Source organism: Neofelis nebulosa, chromosome 7 (assembly GCF_028018385.1).
Source record: "Neofelis nebulosa isolate mNeoNeb1 chromosome 7, mNeoNeb1.pri, whole genome shotgun sequence".
Taxonomy (NCBI): domain Eukaryota; kingdom Metazoa; phylum Chordata; class Mammalia; order Carnivora; family Felidae; genus Neofelis; species Neofelis nebulosa.
In genome coordinates, this window is record NC_080788.1 from 107,480,153 (window position 1) to 107,502,899 (window position 22,747).

General features: G+C 42.0%; 1 protein-coding gene across 2 annotated transcripts in view; it reads right to left on the reverse strand.

The window, feature by feature from the left end:
* Positions 1 to 14,277, reverse strand: part of CCDC175 (coiled-coil domain containing 175) — a 75,229-nt gene extending 60,952 nt beyond the window's left edge. For both annotated transcript variants that reach the window (XM_058739198.1, XM_058739197.1), the window contains exons 1-5: positions 14,086 to 14,277; positions 11,680 to 11,765; positions 9,766 to 9,877; positions 4,400 to 4,535; positions 807 to 1,035 (exon numbers count right to left, since the gene is read on the reverse strand). In XM_058739198.1, the coding sequence (XP_058595181.1) occupies positions 807 to 1,035; positions 4,400 to 4,535; positions 9,766 to 9,877; positions 11,680 to 11,765; positions 14,086 to 14,245 (723 nt within the window). In that variant the 5' untranslated portion in view covers positions 14,246 to 14,277. The remainder of the gene's footprint in view (positions 1 to 806; positions 1,036 to 4,399; positions 4,536 to 9,765; positions 9,878 to 11,679; positions 11,766 to 14,085) is intronic.
* Positions 14,278 to 22,747: the final 8,470 nt, after the last annotated feature.

The following is a 22,747-nucleotide window of genomic DNA, read 5'->3' on the forward strand; positions in this document are numbered from 1 at the left end:
TCTCCTGGGGTAACTGGAGCAGAACAGAGAGGATCACAAGCCATTCTGATGGTGAATTTTAATTAACACCATCTAGCAGACACCAAAATGCAATAGTTATTCTCACTCCACCCTCCCAATACTGCTAATCTCAAAATTCTCTTAAAAAAATTTTTTTTTAATATTTTTTAAGAGAAAGACAGCGTGAGCAGGAGAGGCAGAGAGAGGGAAATACAGAATCCAAAGCAGGCAACGCTCTGAACTGTCAGCCCAGAGCCTGACGTGGGGCTCAAACTCGCGAACCATGAGATCATGACCTAAGCTGAAGTCTGTGCTTAACCGACAGAGCCACCACCCAGGTGCCCTTCAAAATACTTTTTTCTGCTGGAGCCCTGGGTTCTGCCTCGCCCCTCTGCAGGCTGCTGTGCTCAGATTCATTCAGTAGGAGCTGAAGCCTCCGTCAGGGCTGAACTCCCTCCCCAGTCCTGTCCATAGAGACATGGCCTCAGAACGGTCAGAGGCAACGAGATGCCATGGAGACAAACTCCTTGTCCCTATAGGGCTGCATATGAGCAAGGGGCCACCCCAGTGTTACAAATCCTGTCACTCATAATCTTTCCCATGAGCTGAGATGCTATGACACGTCAGTGTCTTCCCCAAGGGGCTCCATTGTGCTCGGGTCTCTGCTCTAGTCCCATCCCAGTGTTCACAGCAGATACCACACAGAACGCTTACTAGCCTTGAGAACACATAAATGATTTCCCCTTTCCTGCCTGCGATTCTGTACAATTCTGTATTTTTTTAAAAAAGGAAATGGCGTCACTTACCTCTTGATTCAATTTTTGTTTTCTTGTCAAATATTTCGCTTTTTCTTTTTCCATTTGTTCCTGTATTTCTTTGAGACGTTGGTTTTGGAATTCTAACTCTTTTTTCTCCGAGTTTATTTTGGTGTAAGTCTCATTGATGTAAACAGTGACAGCAGCTTTTTCTTCCATCGTGTGGTTGAGTGACAGCACCAACTTTTCGTGCCTCCTCACCAGCTCCTCTTGCTGCTCACTAGGAGGAAAGAACTATTCATGGCCCCAAACGTACGGCTTTGAGGAAAGGAATTTAAAGTCTGTTTGCTGAGATGACCACCACAGAGAGGGAAATTGTAAGGCAGGCTTATTTTAGAGGTGTATTTGTGACTACCTAAACTTGGTTGAGAGGAGGACAAAGGGAACCACAAGACAAATGTCAGTCTTGCAACTGTTTACCACTGCAGAAATGTCATGTGGTCCTACCTCACCCCCCACCCCCACATACCAGGAAATAACCATGGGTTATTTTCATTTCAAGTGTACAGAGATTCAAAAACAGTTTTGAACAGATGAATGGAATCTGACCAAATGGCTTGATATGTAGCATTGCCATAACTATCTTACCCCGAGACATCCAGTTAAGTCAAAGGAAGATAAACCTCTCACCATCCCCTCCAGCCACCTTCTTATGCCATTGTCCTGCACGGAGGACCCAGGAGAAAGCGAGCCTTCCTCTGACAGACAGGAGTCAGAGAGGAGAGAGGAAAGTCTATCTTGAGTGTTCAGAAGAAGCTTGAAAACTAATTTGAATGCTCTTACCCTCTCCGAGCTGCAGCGAAATCTGAGTTCAGGAAGAGACATTAACCTCACATATCTTTTTCTGGCCACATCCATCTGAGAAAGACCTTAAGATTATGAGAGGAGCCCCTGGGTGGCTCAGTCAGTTGAGCATTCAAATCATGCTTTCAGCTCAGGTCATGATCTCAGTTTTGAGTTCAAGCCCCACGTCAGGCTCTACGCTGATATCAAGGAGTCTGTTTGAGATTCTCCCTCTCTTTCTGCCCCTCCCTGCTTGCACTCTCTCCATCTCTCTCAAAATAAATAAATAAACTTTAAAAAAAAAATGATTGTGAGAAACACCTACCCCAGGACTAACAATACAGGACTTGAAGGAGGGACATTGGCACCATTTCTACATTTTCCTTTTTTAAAACTCCTAAAATGTAAAGACCTTTTTCCTCTCTCTAGTCCCCAGGGCTAAAGACTTTAGTTCAGGGGGATTGTGTGCAAAGGCTCAGGAAAATGGAAACAGGTTGTTGGTAAGTTTATTTTCCAGAAGTCAATTCTACCATGGAAATGCAATAAAAAGCCTAGAGTAGAGAGGGTAAGATAATGGGTGCTTTGTGGGTCTAGCAGAGGATTCCTTCTAAGAATGAATCAACCTAAGGAGCAAAGCAAAACAAAACAAGTCAAATAAAAAAAAAAAAAACCTAGGTGTATTGAGATGGGTTGAGAAGACAGCACCCAAACTGAACACAGGACCTAAGGAAAAACCCACCCAAAGAGCTTTCAGTTTTTGAGGACTGTCCAGGAGAGGTCTGTTAGAGAGTGTTGGCATCTTGATACGCATCATTCTTTGAAAAGTGGATGCAACGAGATTGGACCTTGGGGACACTAGCTTATCAAGAAACCCACCTTATGCTTATGGTTTGCCTTTCTATAAAGATTTCTCTAGAACGGTGATTCTTACAGTGTGATCAGGACCAGCAGCCTAAGCATCACCTGGGAACTTGCTAGAAATGCAAGTTCTTATTCCCACCCCCTAGACCTACTAAATAAGAAACTTGGGAACTTTCTAGTAATTTGTGTTTTTTTAAAAAATTTTTTTTTCAACGTTTTTTAATTTATTTTTGGGACAGAGAGAGACAGAGCATGAACGGGGGAGGGGCAGAGAGAGAGGGAGACACAGAATTGGAAACAGGCTCCAGGCTCTGAGCTATCAGCCCAGAGCCTGACGCGGGGCTCGAACTCACGGACCGCGAGATCGTGACCTGGCTGAAGTCGGACGCTTAACCGACTGCGCCCCCCAGGCGCCCCGTAATTTGTGTTTTAACAAGCACTCCCAAGTGATTCTGATGCACACCCAAGTTTGAGAATCACTGGTCTATGGAGGTGTGATGTGCTGGCCAACTGACTTGAGTATTCCAGCTTGGGTATTATCTTCCTTGTGATTAGTTTAGAAATTGGTAGTTTAATTCATACAGCAGACTGGCGATTGTGACTGGCATGCACCATACATAAATCTGCACTGTGAATCCCCAATAGGTGTTAAAGTTCTCATGTACTTTCTTTTTCATAGAACGTCCCCCAGAACAGGTGCTCTGAAGGCCTAATATGGGAGAGGCATCCTGGACCTTGAATTCTCCCCCTAATTCCTGATGCTTTGCACCAAGCAACTTTCTGATTATTGTAGCTTCCCAAGAAGATTTCTCTCTTTCATGAGGGCTCTTTGAACATTTCTTCGTCTAACAAACCGACATTCTGATATCTATGCATTCGTCTTGTAAATTTGCTCATAAGGCTGAGCTGTTCTTAAGGTTTTGTTGGTTTTTCTTTTAGAAGGTATCTCTTCCTCCGTGAGCTGCATAAATTCAAGCTTGTAATCCCCATTTTACAGATGGAGAAAATGAGGCGCACAGGGGTGAAGTTCTGGCACACAGCTCAAGAAAAAAGGAAAGAAACTAACAAGTGTCAGAATCTGAGCGACAGGCAGTTTTATATATATATATATATATATATATATATATATATATATATGAGTTATCTATCTCTCCTTTAATTACAGATAAAATTTAGAACCCTCTGCTGGGAACCAATCTCATCCTCAGACCTCCAGTAGTTTATGGCTGAATATCTTTAAGAAACTAACCTAGCCACAATATACCAAGGTCGATACTATATTTATATATATAATATTATATAATGTATAATATATAATAATTATATATATACATATATTATATATACCCAGAAAGACTTCTTTTTAGTGTTGGAGTTTGTAAACTTAATTTTACCAAAATGGAAACCATGGGGTGCCTGGGTGGCTCAGTCGGTTAAGTGTCTGACTTCGGCTTGGGTAATGATCTCACGGTTCATGAGTTCGAGCCTGCGTCAGGCTCTGCTGACATCTTGGAGCCTGGAACCTGCTTCAGATTCTGTGTCTCTCCCTCTCTCTCTGCCCCTCCCCACTTGCACTCTGTCTCTCTCTCTCTCTCAAAAATAAATAAACATCAAAACAAAAATTTTGTCTGCCTCTGTTTGGAGGGGGCTTGCAAGGACGTGTATGACTTACACACAGTAGCTGCTGCTGAGAAGCTGGATGGCCTCTGAAATGTTACGGGTCTCCTAACTGCAGTGGTGAAAGAAGTTTTTGCTCTCCTCCCCAGCTCTGCGCAGTCATCACACACCCCTCAGCAGTCAGGGTCATCTGCTAGAAGTGATAACCCCCTCCTACTTACCCTGTACCAGTTCAGAAACAGAAGGCAAACCCCTTAGGATAATTTTCACACTCCAGTCACAGACCCCAACTCCCTCATGTACCAAATTAAAAAAATACATACCCTAGAATTTCATTAATTTTTTGCAGATCAAGTATTTTCTTCTTCAGGAACTCCATTTCATTATTCATCCTTGTAACGTCCATTTGTAATTGATTTATCTCAAAAAGATTTAATCTGCGGGCATCTCTGACACATTCTTAAAAGTAAATGGAAATGTCACTAGATTATTTGAGAAACAGCACAGTTGTACATACTGACTTTTCCATTTTTTAATATTTGTTTATTTTTGAGAGAGACAGAGACAGGGAGTGAGTGGGGGAGGGGCAGAGAGAATCCACGGACCGTGAGATCATGACCTGAGCTGAAGTTGGATACTTGGCCGACTGAGCCACCCAGGCACTCCTGTAATGCTCTTTTAATTATGTTCCTGTATCAGACACCTCTTACCCCTTTGGGTCCTCTCAATCTTACCTATCAATTATTTCCCTTATTTCATCTGCTGCTATTGATAGGGAAAAATAGGATAAAATAGGCAGAGAAGGAAAGGATTAGGACCTGGGGTCCCTGGATGGGGAAAGACACATATTTTGGAACAACGCTGGGAATTTCTAACTAGAGCAAACCCCCTTAGGCGTAAGGTCCCTCTTAAGAATGTAACAGATACCACCTACTCCCCCTCAGGTTCCCCTCCGGAATTTGACAATCAAAATACTTAGCTAAACCATAAAACTTAGGTTATATGAGGGACAGTATGACCCATCTGACTCTTCACACAATGGAATCCAACCAGTCAGGAATGGGCAACCCAGCACCTTGAGTTGTCAAGCCAACAAAGATGGGACCTGAGAAGGAACAAGGGGGAAGGGAAGGGGGGCTGACCAGAACCTTATAAAACAAGGACCCTTGCCTGTGGTCGCAGGCATTCACTTTCAAATGTCCCTTCTTTGTAAAGACAGTTTTCATACTATTCTTCTTTTCTAATCTTATACTCTAATAAACTTTTCCATGCTGTTCATTTTGCGTCCACCTCTTCACTCTTCGAAGTGGTGAGACAACGAATCCTGGGTGTTGAGGTAAAAATTCCTGCAGCGCTATGGTGACCAGCTTTCTATGGGTTCTGAACAACCTCAGACTGGTGCAGTCTGGCAGAACTTCATTCCTGCTTATTCTATCCGCTTCTCACCTCCAGTCTAGGACCTTCTTGTCACCTCTCCCGTGAGACTTCTTTATGCACGCATACCCATGCTCGTGTAACTTGAAGTGTGGGAGGCCGGTGAACACTAGACTGATGACAGACAGGAGCTGGTGCCTGGACAGTCCAGAGAAGATGTAGCCGTGTATCTTGGGACATGTTCCTATACTTACTTAGTTGTGTTTAGCGGCAGTCAGCATGGTATTGCACCCCATATCAGCGTTCTCTTCTCCCTGCTTTTCTCTCCTTATCCCGCCCTCCTCCTCTTTGGATTGTGCTCCCAAATATCAGTGTAAAAGCCTCTGGCTCTGCTTTCTGGGGGGAACTGAGTGTGTTAATTCATGTGTCATTCTTGTGTGATTGTGTGATCATTCATCAACAAATAACAAATCAGTGTAATCACATAAGACTTCAGAAGCATGATAGATATAAATACAAAAAAATAAAATTTTTAACACTGCTTAGAAGGTCCTGGACTAGCCATTTCCACCCCATAAATTCTCTAGAAACTAGCCGGTAGCTCCATCTGAGAGAGATAGGTTATTTTTCTAAGGCTACTTATTAAGTTTGCTCATTGTAGCAGGGCATCCTGAACTTTTATGACTCAAATAGGCATATATATCACCTGGGGATATTATTGAAATACAGATTCTGAGAGAGTAAGTCTGGGATGGGCCTAGAGATTCTGGATTTTATAACAAGCTTTCAGATGCTGCTGATCCAAGAACCATACTTTGAGTAGCAAAGCTTTATAACCTAAGACCAATTAACTTTACTTGGTTAAGTATTCAGTGTCTATCAAGAATCTCTTTAGCTAATATGCTATTTACTTTCCTTCTAAATATTTTTCCTGATTATAAAAGTAACCCAACACATTCTTAATTCTCCCTTCAGCACAGACTCTTTTTTCTGTATATAGAGTTTGTCATATTTTTCCTGCCAAACTAGAGTAATACCATGCATATTGTTTTACAGCTGACTGTGTCACTCAGTGTCTAATTAGGAGACAGAAATCTTATAAATAAAACAGGGAAATTTTAGTATAGAGAATTATTGACTCTAACAGGAGGTTAGAGTAATGAGGGATCGAATGGTAAGAAAGAAAAGAGAACTCTAAAGGATTCAGGAACAGCAGACACGAGGAGCAGCTACTACCCCCAGGGGCCGAGAGGGTTCGTTCAAGGAAGCAGCAACTCCAGCCCTGGGAACCAGGCCTCACTGGGAAGTGCTGTGGCTCACTGGGCACAGAAGTTCTTGAAATGCTGGGCTGGTAGAACTCATGGAAATCTACCTTCTGGAGGAATTGAGGGGACCTGTCCACAGGGAGTTGCCATACTTCAGAGCTCACTGCCAAACCACCCAAAGAGCGCCAGGGAAGCTGTTCACAGGCTGGTGCCTCACTGGTAGCAATCTACCATGAAGCTGCCCCAGGGGTACTGGAGGAAGCAGCTGGGCACTGTGGACAGCCACACATGGCAGGAGCCCGGCATGGAGAGGCTGTGTGTGCTCCAAGAGCTGGCTGAGAGGAGCACCATGGGACCAGAAAGAGCACCGCTTTTTCTTCCAGTGTCCCTCCAGGGTTCTCTCCTGATGAAACGTTGTGGCAGCTGGTACAGGGGGGAAATTACAGGGCCCATCTCTCTCCATACCGAGCAGACAATGAAGGTAGATATGGAGCTGCACGCAAGGCAGTAAATGGATAATGGGAACATCTACTTAAAAAGTGTTTTGTTGTTGTTGCTGCAGTTTGTTTTGTTTTTAATGTTTATTTACTTTGGGAGGGAGGGAGGGAGGGAGGGAGAGAGAGAGAGAGAGAGAGAGAGAGAGAGAGAGAGAGAGAGAGAGAATCTGAAGCAGGTTCCAGGCTCTGAGCTGTCAGCACAGAGCCCGACGCGGGGCTTGAACCCAGGACTGCCAGATCACGACGTGAGCCAAAGTCAGACGCTTAACTGACTGAGCCACCCAGGTGCCCCCAGTTTGTTTTGAATTTAAACCACTGGGTTGGGGGAGGCGGAGGTTACACGGTAACGAGCTTTGGAGCGGTGATGACACTTGGGAGTTGTTCTACACTGAGCAAGGGAGGCAGACTTTTGCATTCTCACACTGACTGATCACAGAGTGTGGGCCGCACGTGGGGAGAGAATGCTCCAGGATAGGGCAGGGGACGGTTTCAATTCCTGCAGAGGACCTGAGCTCTGAGGCTCACAAGCCTTAGTCAATATTCCTGGCAGCTGGGGAAATGAGGTTGGAGCCTTACTGTATACCACATACAAAATTTAACAAAAGGTGAATAAAAAAACCTAAATATAAGAGCTAAACCTATAAAACTCTTAGAAGAAAACATACAAGGAAATCTTCATGACATTGGATTTAGCAATGATTTCTTGGATATGACACCAAAAGCATAGGCAGCCAGAGAAAATCCTAAGGGCACCTGGGTGGCTCAGTCGGTTAAGCCGCCCACTTTGGCTCAGGTGATGATCTCGTGGTTGGTGGCTTCGACCTGCATCGGGCTCTGTGCTGACAGCTCAGGGCCTGGAGCCTGTTTCGGATTCTGTGTCTCCGTCTCTGCCCCTCCCCTGCTCGCGATCTGTCTCTCTCTCTCTCTCTCTCAAAAATAAATAAACGTTAAAAAAAAAGAAAAAAAAACATTGACAAACTGGACTAAATCAAAATTTGAAACTTTTGTGCATCAAAAGTCAGTAACAACACAGTGAAAAGGGGACACCTGGGTGGCTCAGTCAGTTAGTGGATGACTCTTGATCTTGGCTCAGGTCATGATTTTATTAATTGTGAGATCAAGCCCTGCACTGGGCTCTGTGCTGACAGCATGGAGCACGCATGGGATTCACTCTCTCCCTCTCTCTCTGCGCCCCCCCCCCCCCGCCCCAGCATGCATGCTCTCTCAAAATAAAAATTAAAAAAAAAATAGTATGAAAAGGAAAACCATGGAATAGGTTGAAATATTTTCAAACAATATACTTGATAAAGGATTAACATCCAGACTATACAAAGAATTCTCACAACTCAATAACAACCAAACAACCTAGTTAAAAGATGAGCAAAGTACCCGAATAGATATTTCTCCAAAGAAGATATCCCAATGACCAATAAGCACATGAAAAAATGCTTAACATCATTAATCATTAGGGAAATGCAAAACAAAGCCACAATGATACAGCATTTCACATCCATTAGGATGACTATATTTAAAAAAAAAAAAAAAGAACAGAAAGGAACAAATATTAACAAGAATGTGAAGAAATTGAGATCCTTGCACTTCTGGGGTGGGAATGTAAAATACTGCAGCCACTGTGGAAAACAGTATGGCAGCTTCTCAAAACTTAAAATACCCCCTTACTATACAATCCAGCAATTCCCTTCTGCATATATGCCCAAAAGAATCGGAAGTAGGGACTCTAATAGATATTTGCACCAAATAAATACATTTGCATCAACTAAATAATTATGTATTTATTTATTTTGAGAGAGACAGAGAGAGTGTGAGCAGGGGAGGGGCAGAGAAAGAGGGAGAATCTTAAGCAGGCTCCGCGCTGTCAGCCCAGAGTCCATCAGGGGCTCAAACTCATGACACTGTGAGATCATGACCTGGGCCAAAATCAAGAGTTGAAGTTCAACTGACTGGGCCACACAGGGGCCTCAGCACCCTCATGTTTACAACGGCTTTGTTCACAATAGCTAAAAGGTAGAAACAACCCAAGGGCCATCAGTGGATGAACAGGTAAACAAAACATGGTATACACACACAGTGGAATACTGTTCGACCTTCAAATGAAAGAAAATTCTGACACATGCTACAACGTGGATAAAACTCGAAGACATGCCAAGTGAAATTAGTCACTAAAGGAAAGTACTGTATGGTTCCACTTATATGAGGTACCTATATAGTCTCTAAACTTACAGGGACAGAAAGTAGGATGGTGGTTTAGGTGAGTCAAGTTGCCGAATTTAATTCGATAAATACCAATTTGGAACGGGCTAATCCAGATATCTTTAGTCTATTTAGAAACTAAAATATATAAGTTCAAGTTTTATATATATCATTCCCACTTACAATATGAGGGAAAATGATGGTGGATCTGTGTTTGTGTAGTGTATTTTTTCTAGCTACATTTTGACAGAAAATAATGATTAAACTTGTCTTATTACAAGCAGTAGGCTCAATTTTCTTCTAAGATAAACTAAGTTTCTACAGTTGATAACCTTCAAGTACCTTCCAATTCCCTGCCAATGCTATTGGGAAGAGTTTCCAGTAGGAAATATAGTCTGCTGAGTTCCATGCTTTCAATTTCCAGGAGATCAATTGTGGCTTTTCTCATTTCTTCCTGAAAATTTAAATTACATATTTAAAAAGTTAAAGCATTAAAATAACAAAATTGATTTCCCAGGCAATGCCCCATTGTAAACATTTTCAGAGATCAAACTTTGATTTTCATTCAATACCTTCTGCTTTTATTTTTATTTGGAATAGAAAAATAACTATTCCATAATCAGTTTTTAAGGTGTCATTGTTAACTTATCTTTTAATCTTTGCAAATTTCCTTCTCAGAAATCATGTTTCTTTGTTTCTTGCATGCAGCTTCAATCAACTTAAAAGGAAAGACTCCAACAAAAAGGGTAATGCTGAGAAAAATCTCCTTCATTAAAAAATGGAAAATGCCTCTAGAAATATGCTTAGGTATAAAAAGAACAATTTTTTTCTTTCTTTTTTCTTTTTTAAATACATACCTACAAATCTAAACAAATAGTCTGGTGGAGATTCTTGACCTTTTTTTGGTGGGGCTTATTTTTGAAAAAAGAAAACCATCCAAAAATGTTAGTGGAAAAAAATAGATAAATCATCTCTTCAATAAATGACTGTAATGGATATAGTTATTTTATGACCTGAGAAATCCATTATATTTTATGAGTAATAAAAAGCAGATAACATAATTATACATATAGTATGATTGCTTTTCTGTAAACAAATAAAATTCAAAACAGGCATCATCTATTCCCCGAAAGTGGGAAAGGCATTCATCAAAGAGTTAATTATGATTATATTAATTTAGTTTATTATTTTATGATTATGCTGAGATCATGGTGGTTTTTACTTTCTTCCTTTTACTTGTCTATTTAAAAAAAAATCCAGGGTAAACTTTCAGAATAGTGAAAATTTGTTACTTTCAAAAACAGAGATTCCACAGCTCAGATATTACATGGAGACATACTAGATACTTTTAAGAAGTAACAATAAATATTTTGAGCCCTTCAAACTTGGGAGAAAAACGTAACCAAAAAGACAAAGCAGAGGTAAAGGTTTCCATGGGACCACAGTGCAGCACCACACAGACGCCTAGTATTTCCATATATGTATTCAATTAAGTGGGATCCTGAAGTATAATGCTGTAGTATACATACACAACTATATATAATCACAGAAAAATATAATTATAAAAGAGGTGAACTTTTCTCAGCAGTCTGCGGACTCAAACTCATTTACTTTACGCCACATTTCTACATTTTTAGGTATTTGATGTATAGTAGATTTTTATTCAATATTTTAAAATCAAATGAAGAGACCTCGCCATTCTCACTCTGTGGGGAAAGCACTGGAAACATCATCCAGGGCCCAGGAGGGCCCAGTTTGTGACACTTCAAAAGGAAATTCTTTAAATATTTCTTTGATGGGGCCAAGTTAGCATAAAAAAGAGTTGCTTTGTTTTCACTGACCGGCACTGTCTGGTCAAATAATCTTTCAGCAGTTACATAAGAAATTGCTTATAACGAACTGAGTAAATTGGCACCGTGCATGGTTTATACATTGGGGTCAAGCATTTGCCCACGTGGCCCACCCCTTCACTGAGCTCCTTTAGCACAGGTACTGCCTCTCCTAAACAGGCCGGCCTCCATCCATACATAGCACAGGTCCTTAAGTCAGTGTCCTGAATGGAAAACCAGGCAACATTCCACAGCTGATGAACACTGGGGCAAATGCTCAGTAAACTGAGGTAGAAATTTTCTTCACTCAAGGGAAATAGTTTCCCTATTCATCTATTCAAGTACCTTGAACAGAGGTGGTGCTAAATTAAAGGTTAATGAAGAAGTGGAAGATTGAAAAAAATAGCTCTTAGAGATAATACAATACCAATTTCTTAACAGCGATAGCAATGTCCTTAAGAAAGGTCCTAGCTTCTTCGTTGCATTTAAAATAGTCACTTTGCAGTGATTGTTCTAAAAAAAGGAAAAAAATTAGAAAATGAAAGATCTCTTACGTGTTAGTCCAAATTCTATTTAACCTTTTAGATCTAGCTCAAATGCCTGCCCAGCTGAAAATTATATCTTCTATCTCTGAATTCTTCTAGTACTTAATATGAATCTCTTTTGAACATGTTTCCTATTTCATAGTATTCTAACTTAGGTATATATTTTATGCTTCTTGAAGGCAAACCCTATCTTTGCATCTCTCATGATAGAAAGAAGGAATCTGTATAGAATGGGACCAAAAATTCAACAAATACTTAGGAAAGGAAGAAATATAACATGCCTATAATGTAGGTGTGAGAATGTTTTCATATTATATTTGTATACATGTAAATATAATATTATGCAAAAAAAAAAACCCATTCATTTAATTAACTGTTTAAAAGTCCCTTATGTCACTTCTTTTTCTGTGCCAATATTTTAATCCTGGGATGAGAGTAAATGTTTGAAAATTGGTAGGTGTGACGAACACAGAACTTCTAGCCCTTTTCATTCCCTGACATATGAAAAGTGTCTCCTTTCCCTCATACACCGTAAGTAGGAGGCACATGAGAAGAGAGGCTTGTGAAATATTAGCAATGGTAATGGGGACAAGATACATAATGAGTGGAAAGAAGGAAGGGAAAAAGGATGAAAGGAAACAGGAGGGAGAACAGAGGAAGCTTTACTCACCTTGGCTCTGTCACCATTCATGTGAACACCATTCATGTTTTACATGTATTATGTAAGTTGATTACTATAATCTTAGGATGACTCCCATGTCACAGGTGAGAAATCTGACTTTTGAGTTTATGTCATATGTTCATGGTCACAGAACACAGATAAGAGTCTAGATTCAACCCAAGTTGGTGTGACTCAAGTCCTTGCCCTTAATGGTCTCTACTCTCAGGAGAGTAGACAGCAATTTCTGCCCTGAGTTCTGGGGAGCATGGATTCTCTTAATGAACGAAGCTCTCAAACCAAGTGAAAATCAGTTACTGGGTTTGCAAACACGTGTGCGTTAGGAAGAGACAGGCACTGCCTGTTATCTCCTTCCCCTTCTTCTAATGGAATGAATGAGCACAAGCTGTTCCCACTTGCAAACAGGCTGGAGAGCTGCGTATTTGATAACCCACACCTGAGGCTTAATGAAGTTTTTGTTTTTTTTTGTCCTACAGAAAACTTTCTTAAAGTCCAGAAGTTATTCGCAGAAAAATATTTGCACATCGAAGGGCTGGGATTAAATGCACATGCCGATCTAGAGATGGAGTATAAAGAGAATTCAAGGCCCTAGCTCTATCATTTGGCAATGACCTTGCGCACCTGTAACTCATTTAGGTCTCTGGTGGTTAACATTCTTCATGATAATATTCATCCAAGCTTATCTCATAGGAATTGTGAAGTTAAATTAGTTCATCTAAGAAGAAAAAAAGAAACTATCCCAAACTAATAGTAACATTATGATAAAAGTCAAGATGATTACCTTGAACCCATGAGAAGCTGATGTTAAAGAGAGGAGATGCTTTGTTGTTTGGCCTAAATGGTTTATGAGCTAAACAAGAAATGCCCTTTCTTGGACCATATCTTACCTTAAACTTAGGTGCCTTGATTGCAGGTTCAGCTTTCTAACTGAAGAGGCATTTTAACCTGGACCTATCCAAGGTATCATGTTTGCATCCACTAAACATTCATGTCTAATTTTCCTTGTCTAAAACAACAGGAACTTCTTAAACACTCCCTTTCTTGTTTGCCTGTTAAATTCTCCACTTTACCGTGGCAAAATGTTGGAGGAAGTTAACTTGCAAAGAAAAGGCAAGAAGGGAGAAGCTGAAATTAAATGCATAATCTTTTTTTCTTTTGTTTTTTTAAAAGTAGGCTTTGGCCCAACAGGGAGCCCAAGGTAGGGCTTGAGCTAAGGAATCTGAGATCAAAGGTCCACCCTTAACTCACCAAGCCACCCAGACACCCCTGAAATTAAATGCATCATCTAAATGCGGGTGGACACCCCAGTCTCAGGCAAATGGCAGTGGCCTGAGAGTTAAGGATTTGTCCAGGATTTGTCACCAGTCATTAGTGTGAGCTGGGCCAAGTCACTTTAGTGGCACTAGAGCAGGAGAGCTGAACCCTGGGTCCCACCAAGCCGCCTCTCTCTCCCCCAAGGAACCTGAGGAGGCTCTGCTTCAGCCAGGGACTCCTGGGGTTCCCGCAGGCAGGTCCCCACTGAGGGAGGCTCCCCCCAACCCCCCCAGTGCCAGCTAGATGCCACTTCCGAGGCCTCCTCCCTTCCTCCCTGCGCCCGCAGGCTTCTTACCCACAACAAAGAGCTGCTCCAGCGCAGCGGTCGCGACCGAGGAGCCCAGGGAGGAGGGGAAGGTGCATAATTCCAGGGAGGGGCCGGTGGAGACGGCTGCTGCCTGCAGCAGCACCTTCTGGCTGAACCCCAGCTCTGGGGACCAGGAGCTCAGGGCCATCTTGCTGCCCCTGCGCGTTGCCTACCAGGCCTGACGCCCCTGGGGCTGCCGGTTGCCACGGGCAACAGAGACGCGAAGGCCCCGGGCGCCCCCTGGGGTAGATACCTCCCAAGTAAAAGAACCTGAAGTTAAAAGAAATTTCAACCACAATAATTAAGCGATCCTGGAGGGCTGGGCCGCTCTTCAGCCGTCCTTTCCTCCTTCAGTTTGCATTTCTTTAGCCTGGGTCCCGGATTTCTCTTGGGCCACTGGAATCATACTAACGATCACTTTTGAACACACTTCTGTGTCAGGTACTACAGGATGAGCTTTCTGGACAGCAGCTGGCTTAATTTTCACAAAGGCTTTGTGAGGCAGGTTCAAGTACGATCTCCCCTTTTACAGTTGAGGAAACAGGCAGGAGTGACTGAACATAATTTTGGATTTAAAGTGGAGTCTATGTAAATCTCTCCACTATGCTGCAAAAACCCTCTTCTAGAACCTTCCCTATATCTTCTGGTCTATCACTGAGCACATTTTTACGTTGAATCAGTGATTCTCCTCTGTCTTCTTGTCAAACGATGAGCATTTGGAGGCAGGGATATTATTTCTTTTTCTCTGCATCTTGAAAATTCCGCCCAGTGCCAGGCTCAGACTGAGGGCCACTGTTAGTTCCCCTTTCCTCTGATTGGTGAGAAATCAGCAAAGATGCTTTAATCCTCTTCCTATAACTTTACAGATGGCAAAATCAAAATGATAGTAACAATGACAACAGCCATCATTTGTTAAATGCTTACTATGTTCAGGCACCTCCTAAGTCCTTTACAGTAACCCATTTAACGTTTAAAATATCTTCTGAGCTAGGTATTATTTCCCACTTTCAAAGGACGACACTGAACCTATGCCCTGAGTCACTATGCTATACTGCCTTGGAGAAGACGTGGCACACCAATAACAAAACTAGTTCCAGAATCCAGACCTCCTTCCAGGGAGAGCCATATCCTGGCAGTGAACACTCTCCTGGGTACCCCCTTCTGCTAGACTTGGTCTATTGGCATTCAGATCTCTCCCTGCTTTTCTGTGCACCCCTCTGTGTGGCAGGGGCCAAAACCTGGAAACTACATTTCTCAAATACTCTTGCCAGATGGTTTCCTACGGTCCACCAATAGGGGACACAAGTGGGACGTTAGCGGGCTGGAAGCCATTCTCCAGGAGTGGCAGTTTCAGACCACCATAGTTGAGTGCAAGTCCCAGCCATTTTGGTGGCTGCAGAGATGGCAGGAGTGGGAGCCACTACCTCCTGCAGTCTGCAACTGCTCAGCAGTCAGCGTGGGTGTGTGGGCATGGTGCAGGGCTGTGGCAGCTCTGTGGGTTCTTTATGTCCCCTTGGGTTCCTACAGACCTGTAGCTCGCTCTTTCTTTCCTTCTTTCTTTCTTTCTTTCTTTCTTTCTTTCTTTCTTTCTTTCTTTCTTTCTTCTTTCTTTCTTTCTTTTTTTTTTTTTGAGAGAGAGAGGGTGCAAGTGAGCGAGGGGCAGAGAGAGAGAGAGAAGTGGGACTCACCCAGGGGTCATACTTTACCCGGAGCAGGGCTTGTGTTCACCCTAAGCGGGGGACAAGCTCGCCTGATGTGGGACTTGAACTCACCAACTGTGAGATCATGACCTGAGCCAAAGTCAGATGCTCAATGACGGAGCAACCCAGGCACCCTAAATTCCTCTATCCTTGAGCTACCTAGACTGGACCATCCCAAGCCAACCTTTATGCCGTTACCAGAATGTTCTTTCTACTACTCATTTGGACCACATTGCTCTCATTGTCTATGAATGAGGACAATCCCTAAGGGGGCATTCAGTGCCCCCTTCCGCCCTTACTGGATTTTTTTTTTTTAGATTTTATGACATTTTATGTCTATTTCCTTCTTGTTCCTATTCTTTTTCCTGAACATGCTTTCTGAGGTATTTCCAGCTTCTACTTTGACTCATAGTTCCTTTTATGTGGGATGACCTTTACAAAATCCAAACCATCCTTTTCAAAAGGAACTTTATTAATCCCCAAATAGAAATCTAGAAAAACAACATGAACAAGGACTTCATAAAAGAAAAAAAAAATCCCATATTGAAAGAACATTTAAAGAAATTAGCAGTCAAAGAAAAAATAATGCACCCATTTTCCTCATCATATTGTTAAGATTAAAAGGAATAATAATTCAAAATGTTGACACTAGGAGTGTGAATAGTATACTATACCTTGTCCTCCAGACAATTTGGAAATACACATAAGAAGTCTTAGCATATAGCAATACTTCTAAGAACTGTTTCTTAAAAAATCATTACAGGTGTATCCATGGGCACTAGCATGATCTTGTTTATTTCAGTTCTTTTTTAAATAGTAAAATATTACAAAGAGCCAAAATGGTTTATGGTAGGACACTGGTTTTATTTTTTATTTATAATTTTTTTCAAACGTTTATTTATTTTTGAGAGAGAGAGAAAGAGCATGAGCAGGGGAGGTGCAGAGAGAGAGAGAACAGAGGATCCAAAGTGGGCTCTGTGCTGACAGCAGTGAGCCTGATGTGGGGCTCGAACTCAGGAGCCATGAGATCATAATCTGAGCTGAAGTCAGACGCTTAACGAACTGAGCCACCCAGGTGCCCTGGGACACTGGTTTTAAATAATCCAAGGGACAGCTGTGTGGCATATCCTGCGAGAAGCAGGCCACCCTGTAGTTAAGAGCATGTTTATGAGGTAAAGTGAGAACTACCACTAACCAGATGAGTGTCTCTTGAGCAAGTTAATCTCTCTATGGATGCCCTCCAGGGTCCTGGTTCTGAAGGGATGGTGGTGGTTATAATAGTTCTTAGTCCACGGGATTGTTGTAAGGATTAAATTACGTCAGCATTTAATGCTGTGTTCAACACGTGGTATATACTCAAAAAACACTAATGGTAAAATAATAATGTGGTAGCTATTAAAAATAACGGGTAGAAATTTACACACACACACACCCACACACACAGTTCCCACGAGATTAAGTGGAAAAAGCAAGTAGCAAAAGAGAGGTGTAATATTCAATTTTTATATATCCATATAAATGAATACAATGTATACAGGTATATATCTCTATATGCATATGCATGGGACATGGTCTGGAAAGAATTATTCAGTAAAACGTTCACTGTAGTTATTCCTGGTTAGTAAAATTATGGGTGTGTGTGGTAGGTAAAATAATGACTCCCCAAAATGTCCTTATCCCTGGAACTTCTGACTCTGTTATGTTACATGGTAAGGGGTAATTAAAGCTGCAGATGGAATTAGGGGTTATAATCAGTAGACCTTGAGATAGGGAAAGTATTCTAGATTATCCAGATGGGCCCAGTGTAACCACAAGAGCCCCTAGAAATGGAAGGAGGGAGACAGGAGAATCAGTATCAGAGTTAGAGATTTAAAGACACTGCCTTGCTGCCTTTAAAGATGGATGAAGGGCCACGAGCCAAGGAATGCAGGTGGCCTCTAGAAAGTGGAAAAGGAAAGGAAAGAGATCCTCCCTTTAAATTTCCAGAAGAAACATAGCCCTGCAGACCCCTTGATTTTTAGCCCAGTGAGACTTCTAAAGTCCAGAAGTGTAAGATAATAAATCTGTGTTGTATTAAGCCATTAAGTTTGTGGTAATTTGTTACAGCAGCCATAGGAAACTAATACATTGGGTAATGTGAACTTTTTTCTTCACAGTATTTCTGTATTTAAATATTTTTCCATAAGCATGTATACCTTTGTAGTTAGAAAAAAAATAAAGCTTTTAAAAATAAAACATAAAGAAAACATATGCTTAATATAATTGTCTAAAAAAATTTTCTGATCCTTCAGTACCTATAGATGCTGTTCACTGAGTCAAAAGCCACACCTCACTTCTCTTATGCATGTTTTTTTACTTCAGTAATACAGATTTATGTTTCACTTAATATTTTTTAAGTTTATTTTTTTAGTAATTTCTATACCCAGTATTGGGCTCAAACTCATGACCCAGAGATCAAGAGTTGCATGCTCTTCCAGTTGAGCTAGTCAGGTGCCCCTGTTCCAGTTATTTTTTTTTTCAAATTTTTATTTATATTCTAGTTAGTTAACATATAGTCTAATCCTGGTTTAAGGAGCAGAATTTAGTGATTCATCACTTACATATAATAACCGGTGCTCATCATAACAAGTGGCCTCCTTCATCCCCATCACCCATTTAGCTCATCCCCACTCACATCCCTCCATCGACCGTCAGTTTGTGTTTGTTCTCTATTATTAAGACTCTCTTATGGTTTTCTTCCCTCTTTTTCCCCTTCCCCGTGTTCATTTGTTTTGTTTCTTAAATTCCACATATGACTGAAATCATATTTGTCTTTCTCTGACTGACTTATTTCACTTAGCATAATACATTCTACTTCCATCCATGCTATTGCAAATGGCAAGATTTCATTCTTTTTTTATCACCGAGTAGTATTCCATTGTATATATAAACCACATCTTTATCCATTTATCGGTTGATGGACATTTGGGTTCTTTCCATAGTTTGGCTGTTGTTGATAATGCTTCTATAAACATTGGAGTACATGTGCCCCTTTTAATCTGTATTTTTGTATCCTTTGGATTAATACCTGGTAGTGCAGTTGCTGGGTCGTAGGGTAGTTCTATTTTTAACTTTTTGAGGAACCTCCATACTGTTCTCCAGAGTGGCTGCACCAGTTTGCCTTCCCAACAACAGTGTAAGACAGTTGCCCTTTCTCTGCACCCTCACCAACATCTGTTGTTTCCTGTGTTGTTAATTTTAGCCATTCTGACAGGTGTCAGGTGGTATCTCATTGTGGCTAACAGACACATGAAAAGATGCTCCCCATCACTCACCATCAGGGAAATACTAATCCAGTTAATATTTTTAAGGCAGACTTTTGCTCGGTAGCCAGGACCACATATTAGAATTCCCCAGTCCTATGCTGAAATGGATTTTTATTTATGGCTAACAAGTTGTTTCTGTTTACCTTTCACTGCTAACAGGGCCAAGAGAACCCAACTGCTGCCTGGAGTTTGACCCCTCAGTTGCATAGGAATATATATCCCCCTGTATTTAGGCTCATTGCAGTTTCTGCAGTATCTGATGTTTACATGCTCTTTGAGGATGATACCTCAAATTCTTAATGTGTTTCTAGACCCTGGGTTAGACCTGGCCCACATACCATTCTTGGTAGATGTCTCAAGCATCTCACATTTGGAAAGTGGTTGCATGTTGTAGGGCTTGCATGCAACATCTCACATCTGGAAAGCGTTGTATGTTTAGTCTATCAAGATCCTTGATGGTTCAGTACTGGACCATGCTCAAATCCTTGAGAAGTGAGACTTCTAGCAAACCGAGTCTCTGTCGTCCTCACTGTTAATGTTACCAGTGCCAAATGCAGGGCCTAATATCTGGCACACGGCCTTGCCTCCCCATCAGTGGTTGGTCAATAGGATCTCTTTATCAGTTTATCTCTTTATCAGCTAACGATCATGCCATTGTTAACATGTTGTCTTTCATCGTCAGGCTTGTTGCTTCATGGTCACAGATGGCTATTGTAACCCCAGACATCATGCCCTTGTACAAATCAGGAAGAAGTGGAAAGGGGCCACATGTAGAAGCCCCTCCTCCCTTTCATCAGGGAAGGAAATCTTCCCAGAGTCCTTCCAACACACTTATGTCTCAATAGCCAGAGCTGGGTCACAAGGTCACCCACAAAAGGGACGTTTACAACCTTGAGTGTCTGGATTTCCAGCCTCTGTGGAGTTGGCAAGAGAAGAGGCTTCCAAATAGCTAGAGGATTGCCAATGGAATGTCACCCACACATGTGTTCTCCAGACTAATATTTATCATCTGCAACATCAGGGCCAAACCAGTTGGTTGGGTGGGCCTTTCCTAGGGGTTGTAAGGGAATCAGTGAAGCTTCTAGGATTGAATAGAAAGGATGTCTTGGGGGTGCCTCGGTGGCTCAGTAGGTTAAGCGTCCGATTTTGGCTCAGGTCATGATCTCGCGGTTTGTGAGTTCAAGCCCCACATCAGGCTCTGTGCTGACAGCTCAGAGCCTGGAGCCTGCTTCAGATTCTGTGTCTCCCTCTTTCTCTCTGCCCTTCCTCTACTTGTGCTATCTCTTTCTTTCAAAAATAAGTAAGCGTTAAAAAAAAATAAAAAAAGAAATCATGTCTTGGTTCTCCCCTATATTGGTAAGATCTCCCCCATTTAAGCCTTCACATTGATTTTATGCCTAGGTAAGCAAGATGGTTATACATTAAACAAAGATTCCCTACCCCTTGGACTTCTCGCAGCTTCTAAAGTGCTTATCTCAAAGTTAGGCTATAATTCTCAGCTTCGTGACTCCATCACACAGTCATTTGTGGCAAAATGGTAGGAAGAGCAAGTCCCCTAGTTAATGCCAGATTGTTAGAGAAGCAAACAGATGGATTAGTGCCCCCTGATGGGAGTTATGCCAAACCAGGAAAACAAGGCATTACCAAAGAAGGGTAGACTATGTTGGTGTTTGGAGCACACGTGATTAAGAGTTCTCCTTTTCAGGGGCACCTGGGTGGCTTAGTTGGTTAAATATCCAACTCTTGATTTTGGCTCAGGTCATGATCTTGTGGTTCATTGGATCAAGCCTCACCTTTGGCTGTGTGCTAACATCAGCGATGCCTGGGATTCTCTCTCTCCCTCTCTCTCTCTGCTCCTCCCCCACTTGCATTTGCATTCACTCTCTCTAACAAATATTTTTTTTTTTTTTTAAAAAGAGTTCTTTTTGACTTTGTCTCTTGACTACTTGTTTTCATCCATCATCGGCAATTTCTTAGGGCTAGACAGATCTGGATCAAATAGTGATGGCATCATTTGCTAGTGATTTTAGATTGGCTTGGGTAGTTTAACCTCTTAATCTCCATTCTTCATTTGAAAAATGGGATTTTACACACTGGGATTCTGAAGCTTAAGCAGAATAATGATGTCCTTACCACAGACCCCATGCTATTTCCTATCTTTTCCTTCCACTAAATGGAAAACAAAAAACATTTCTTCTGGGGGTGCCTGGGTGGCTCAGTCGGTTGAGTGTCCGACTTCGGCTCAGGTCACGATCTCACGGCTCGTGAGTTCGAGCCCCGTGTCAGGCTCTGTGCTGACAGCTCAGAGCCTGGAGCCTGCTTCATATTCTGGGTCTCCCTCTCTCTCTCTGCCCTCTCCTGCTCACGCTGTCTCTCTCTGTCTCTCAAAAATAAATAAAATAAACATTAAAAAAAATTTAAAAAAAAACATTTCTTCTGAAATACAAATGCTAATGTCCTTTCTGTGCCCCTCACCTTCCCTAAACCTCTCGGTCATTCAAACATTAGTAAAAATTGTTGTAATTAAATCAAAAGTTGCTGTCCCAGAGGTGGGAAGTTGGTTTTGTTTCCATGTCCTGTCTATTGGATGGCAGGGACTGCCTAGCGTGCTCAGTTAGGGAGTGTTTTGAGGGCAAACATTGGCACAAAGGGAAAGAGGCTGCCAGGCACCAGAGAAAGCCATGGCTGCACATGAGCCAACGTCTGACTTATTGGTTCACGTGTTGATTGGGTGCTTGCTGTGTGCTGAACATTGTGCGAGCACTGAGCACATACAACAGAGGCCTATAGTGGCATCGGGGAAGGCCTCTCTGAGGAACGGACACCTGAGCCATGAGAAGGAGCCAGATTTCTCTTGTTACTCTCTTAGCGAAGGAAAATCAGGGTTCGGAGAGAGAGAACACAAAAAGAGTACAGTGAAAGAAGAGGAAGGTGAGAGAGTAGAGGTAGGAATCTGGAGATGTCAGCTTGTCAATCTCACAAGATCCTCCTTTCTTCTTGTTATGCCTAGAAGTTTACTTTCTCTGATGAATCCAGATCAATTGGATCTGGCTTTGTCACATCCTAACACTCTAATCAGTGCTCTGACTAAACACATGGATAAGATCTGTCCTCTGTTCTTAAGAAAATGGCCCAGAAGTTAGGGGAAAAGGGTAGCTTCTGAAGTACAGTTCACAACCAAGTGTAATTCCTGTATGGTATAGGGTGGTATCACACCCCCAGAGCATTTTGTGCTTTTACAACATGTGCATTTTATAACTGCTGCCATGAGTTATGTAGTCTTTATCATCATTCTCCAGGGCAATTATTATGATTATCTTATTTTTCAGAAAATCACACCAAGATGAGAGTCAATCATCTTGGGGATAACCTTGGGACAATGACAGAACAATCCTTCTGACTCCAAGTCTGAGACACATTCAGCTCTACCAGAGCTGTTTTGTGACTCCCCAACCAGGGCAGGGAGCTGGGGCTGGGGTGGGGATGTCAGCAGAGTCACAGAGTGTGGCCAATGAGCATGGGGTGCATGGAGAGAAGCAGGAGCCCACCAGAAATTTGGGTGGTGATTTCACCGTAAAGGGCCTTGAATTCTAAGCTCAGGAGTTTGGATTTTATGCTTCCGGCCATGCTGCTGTGAGAATGTTG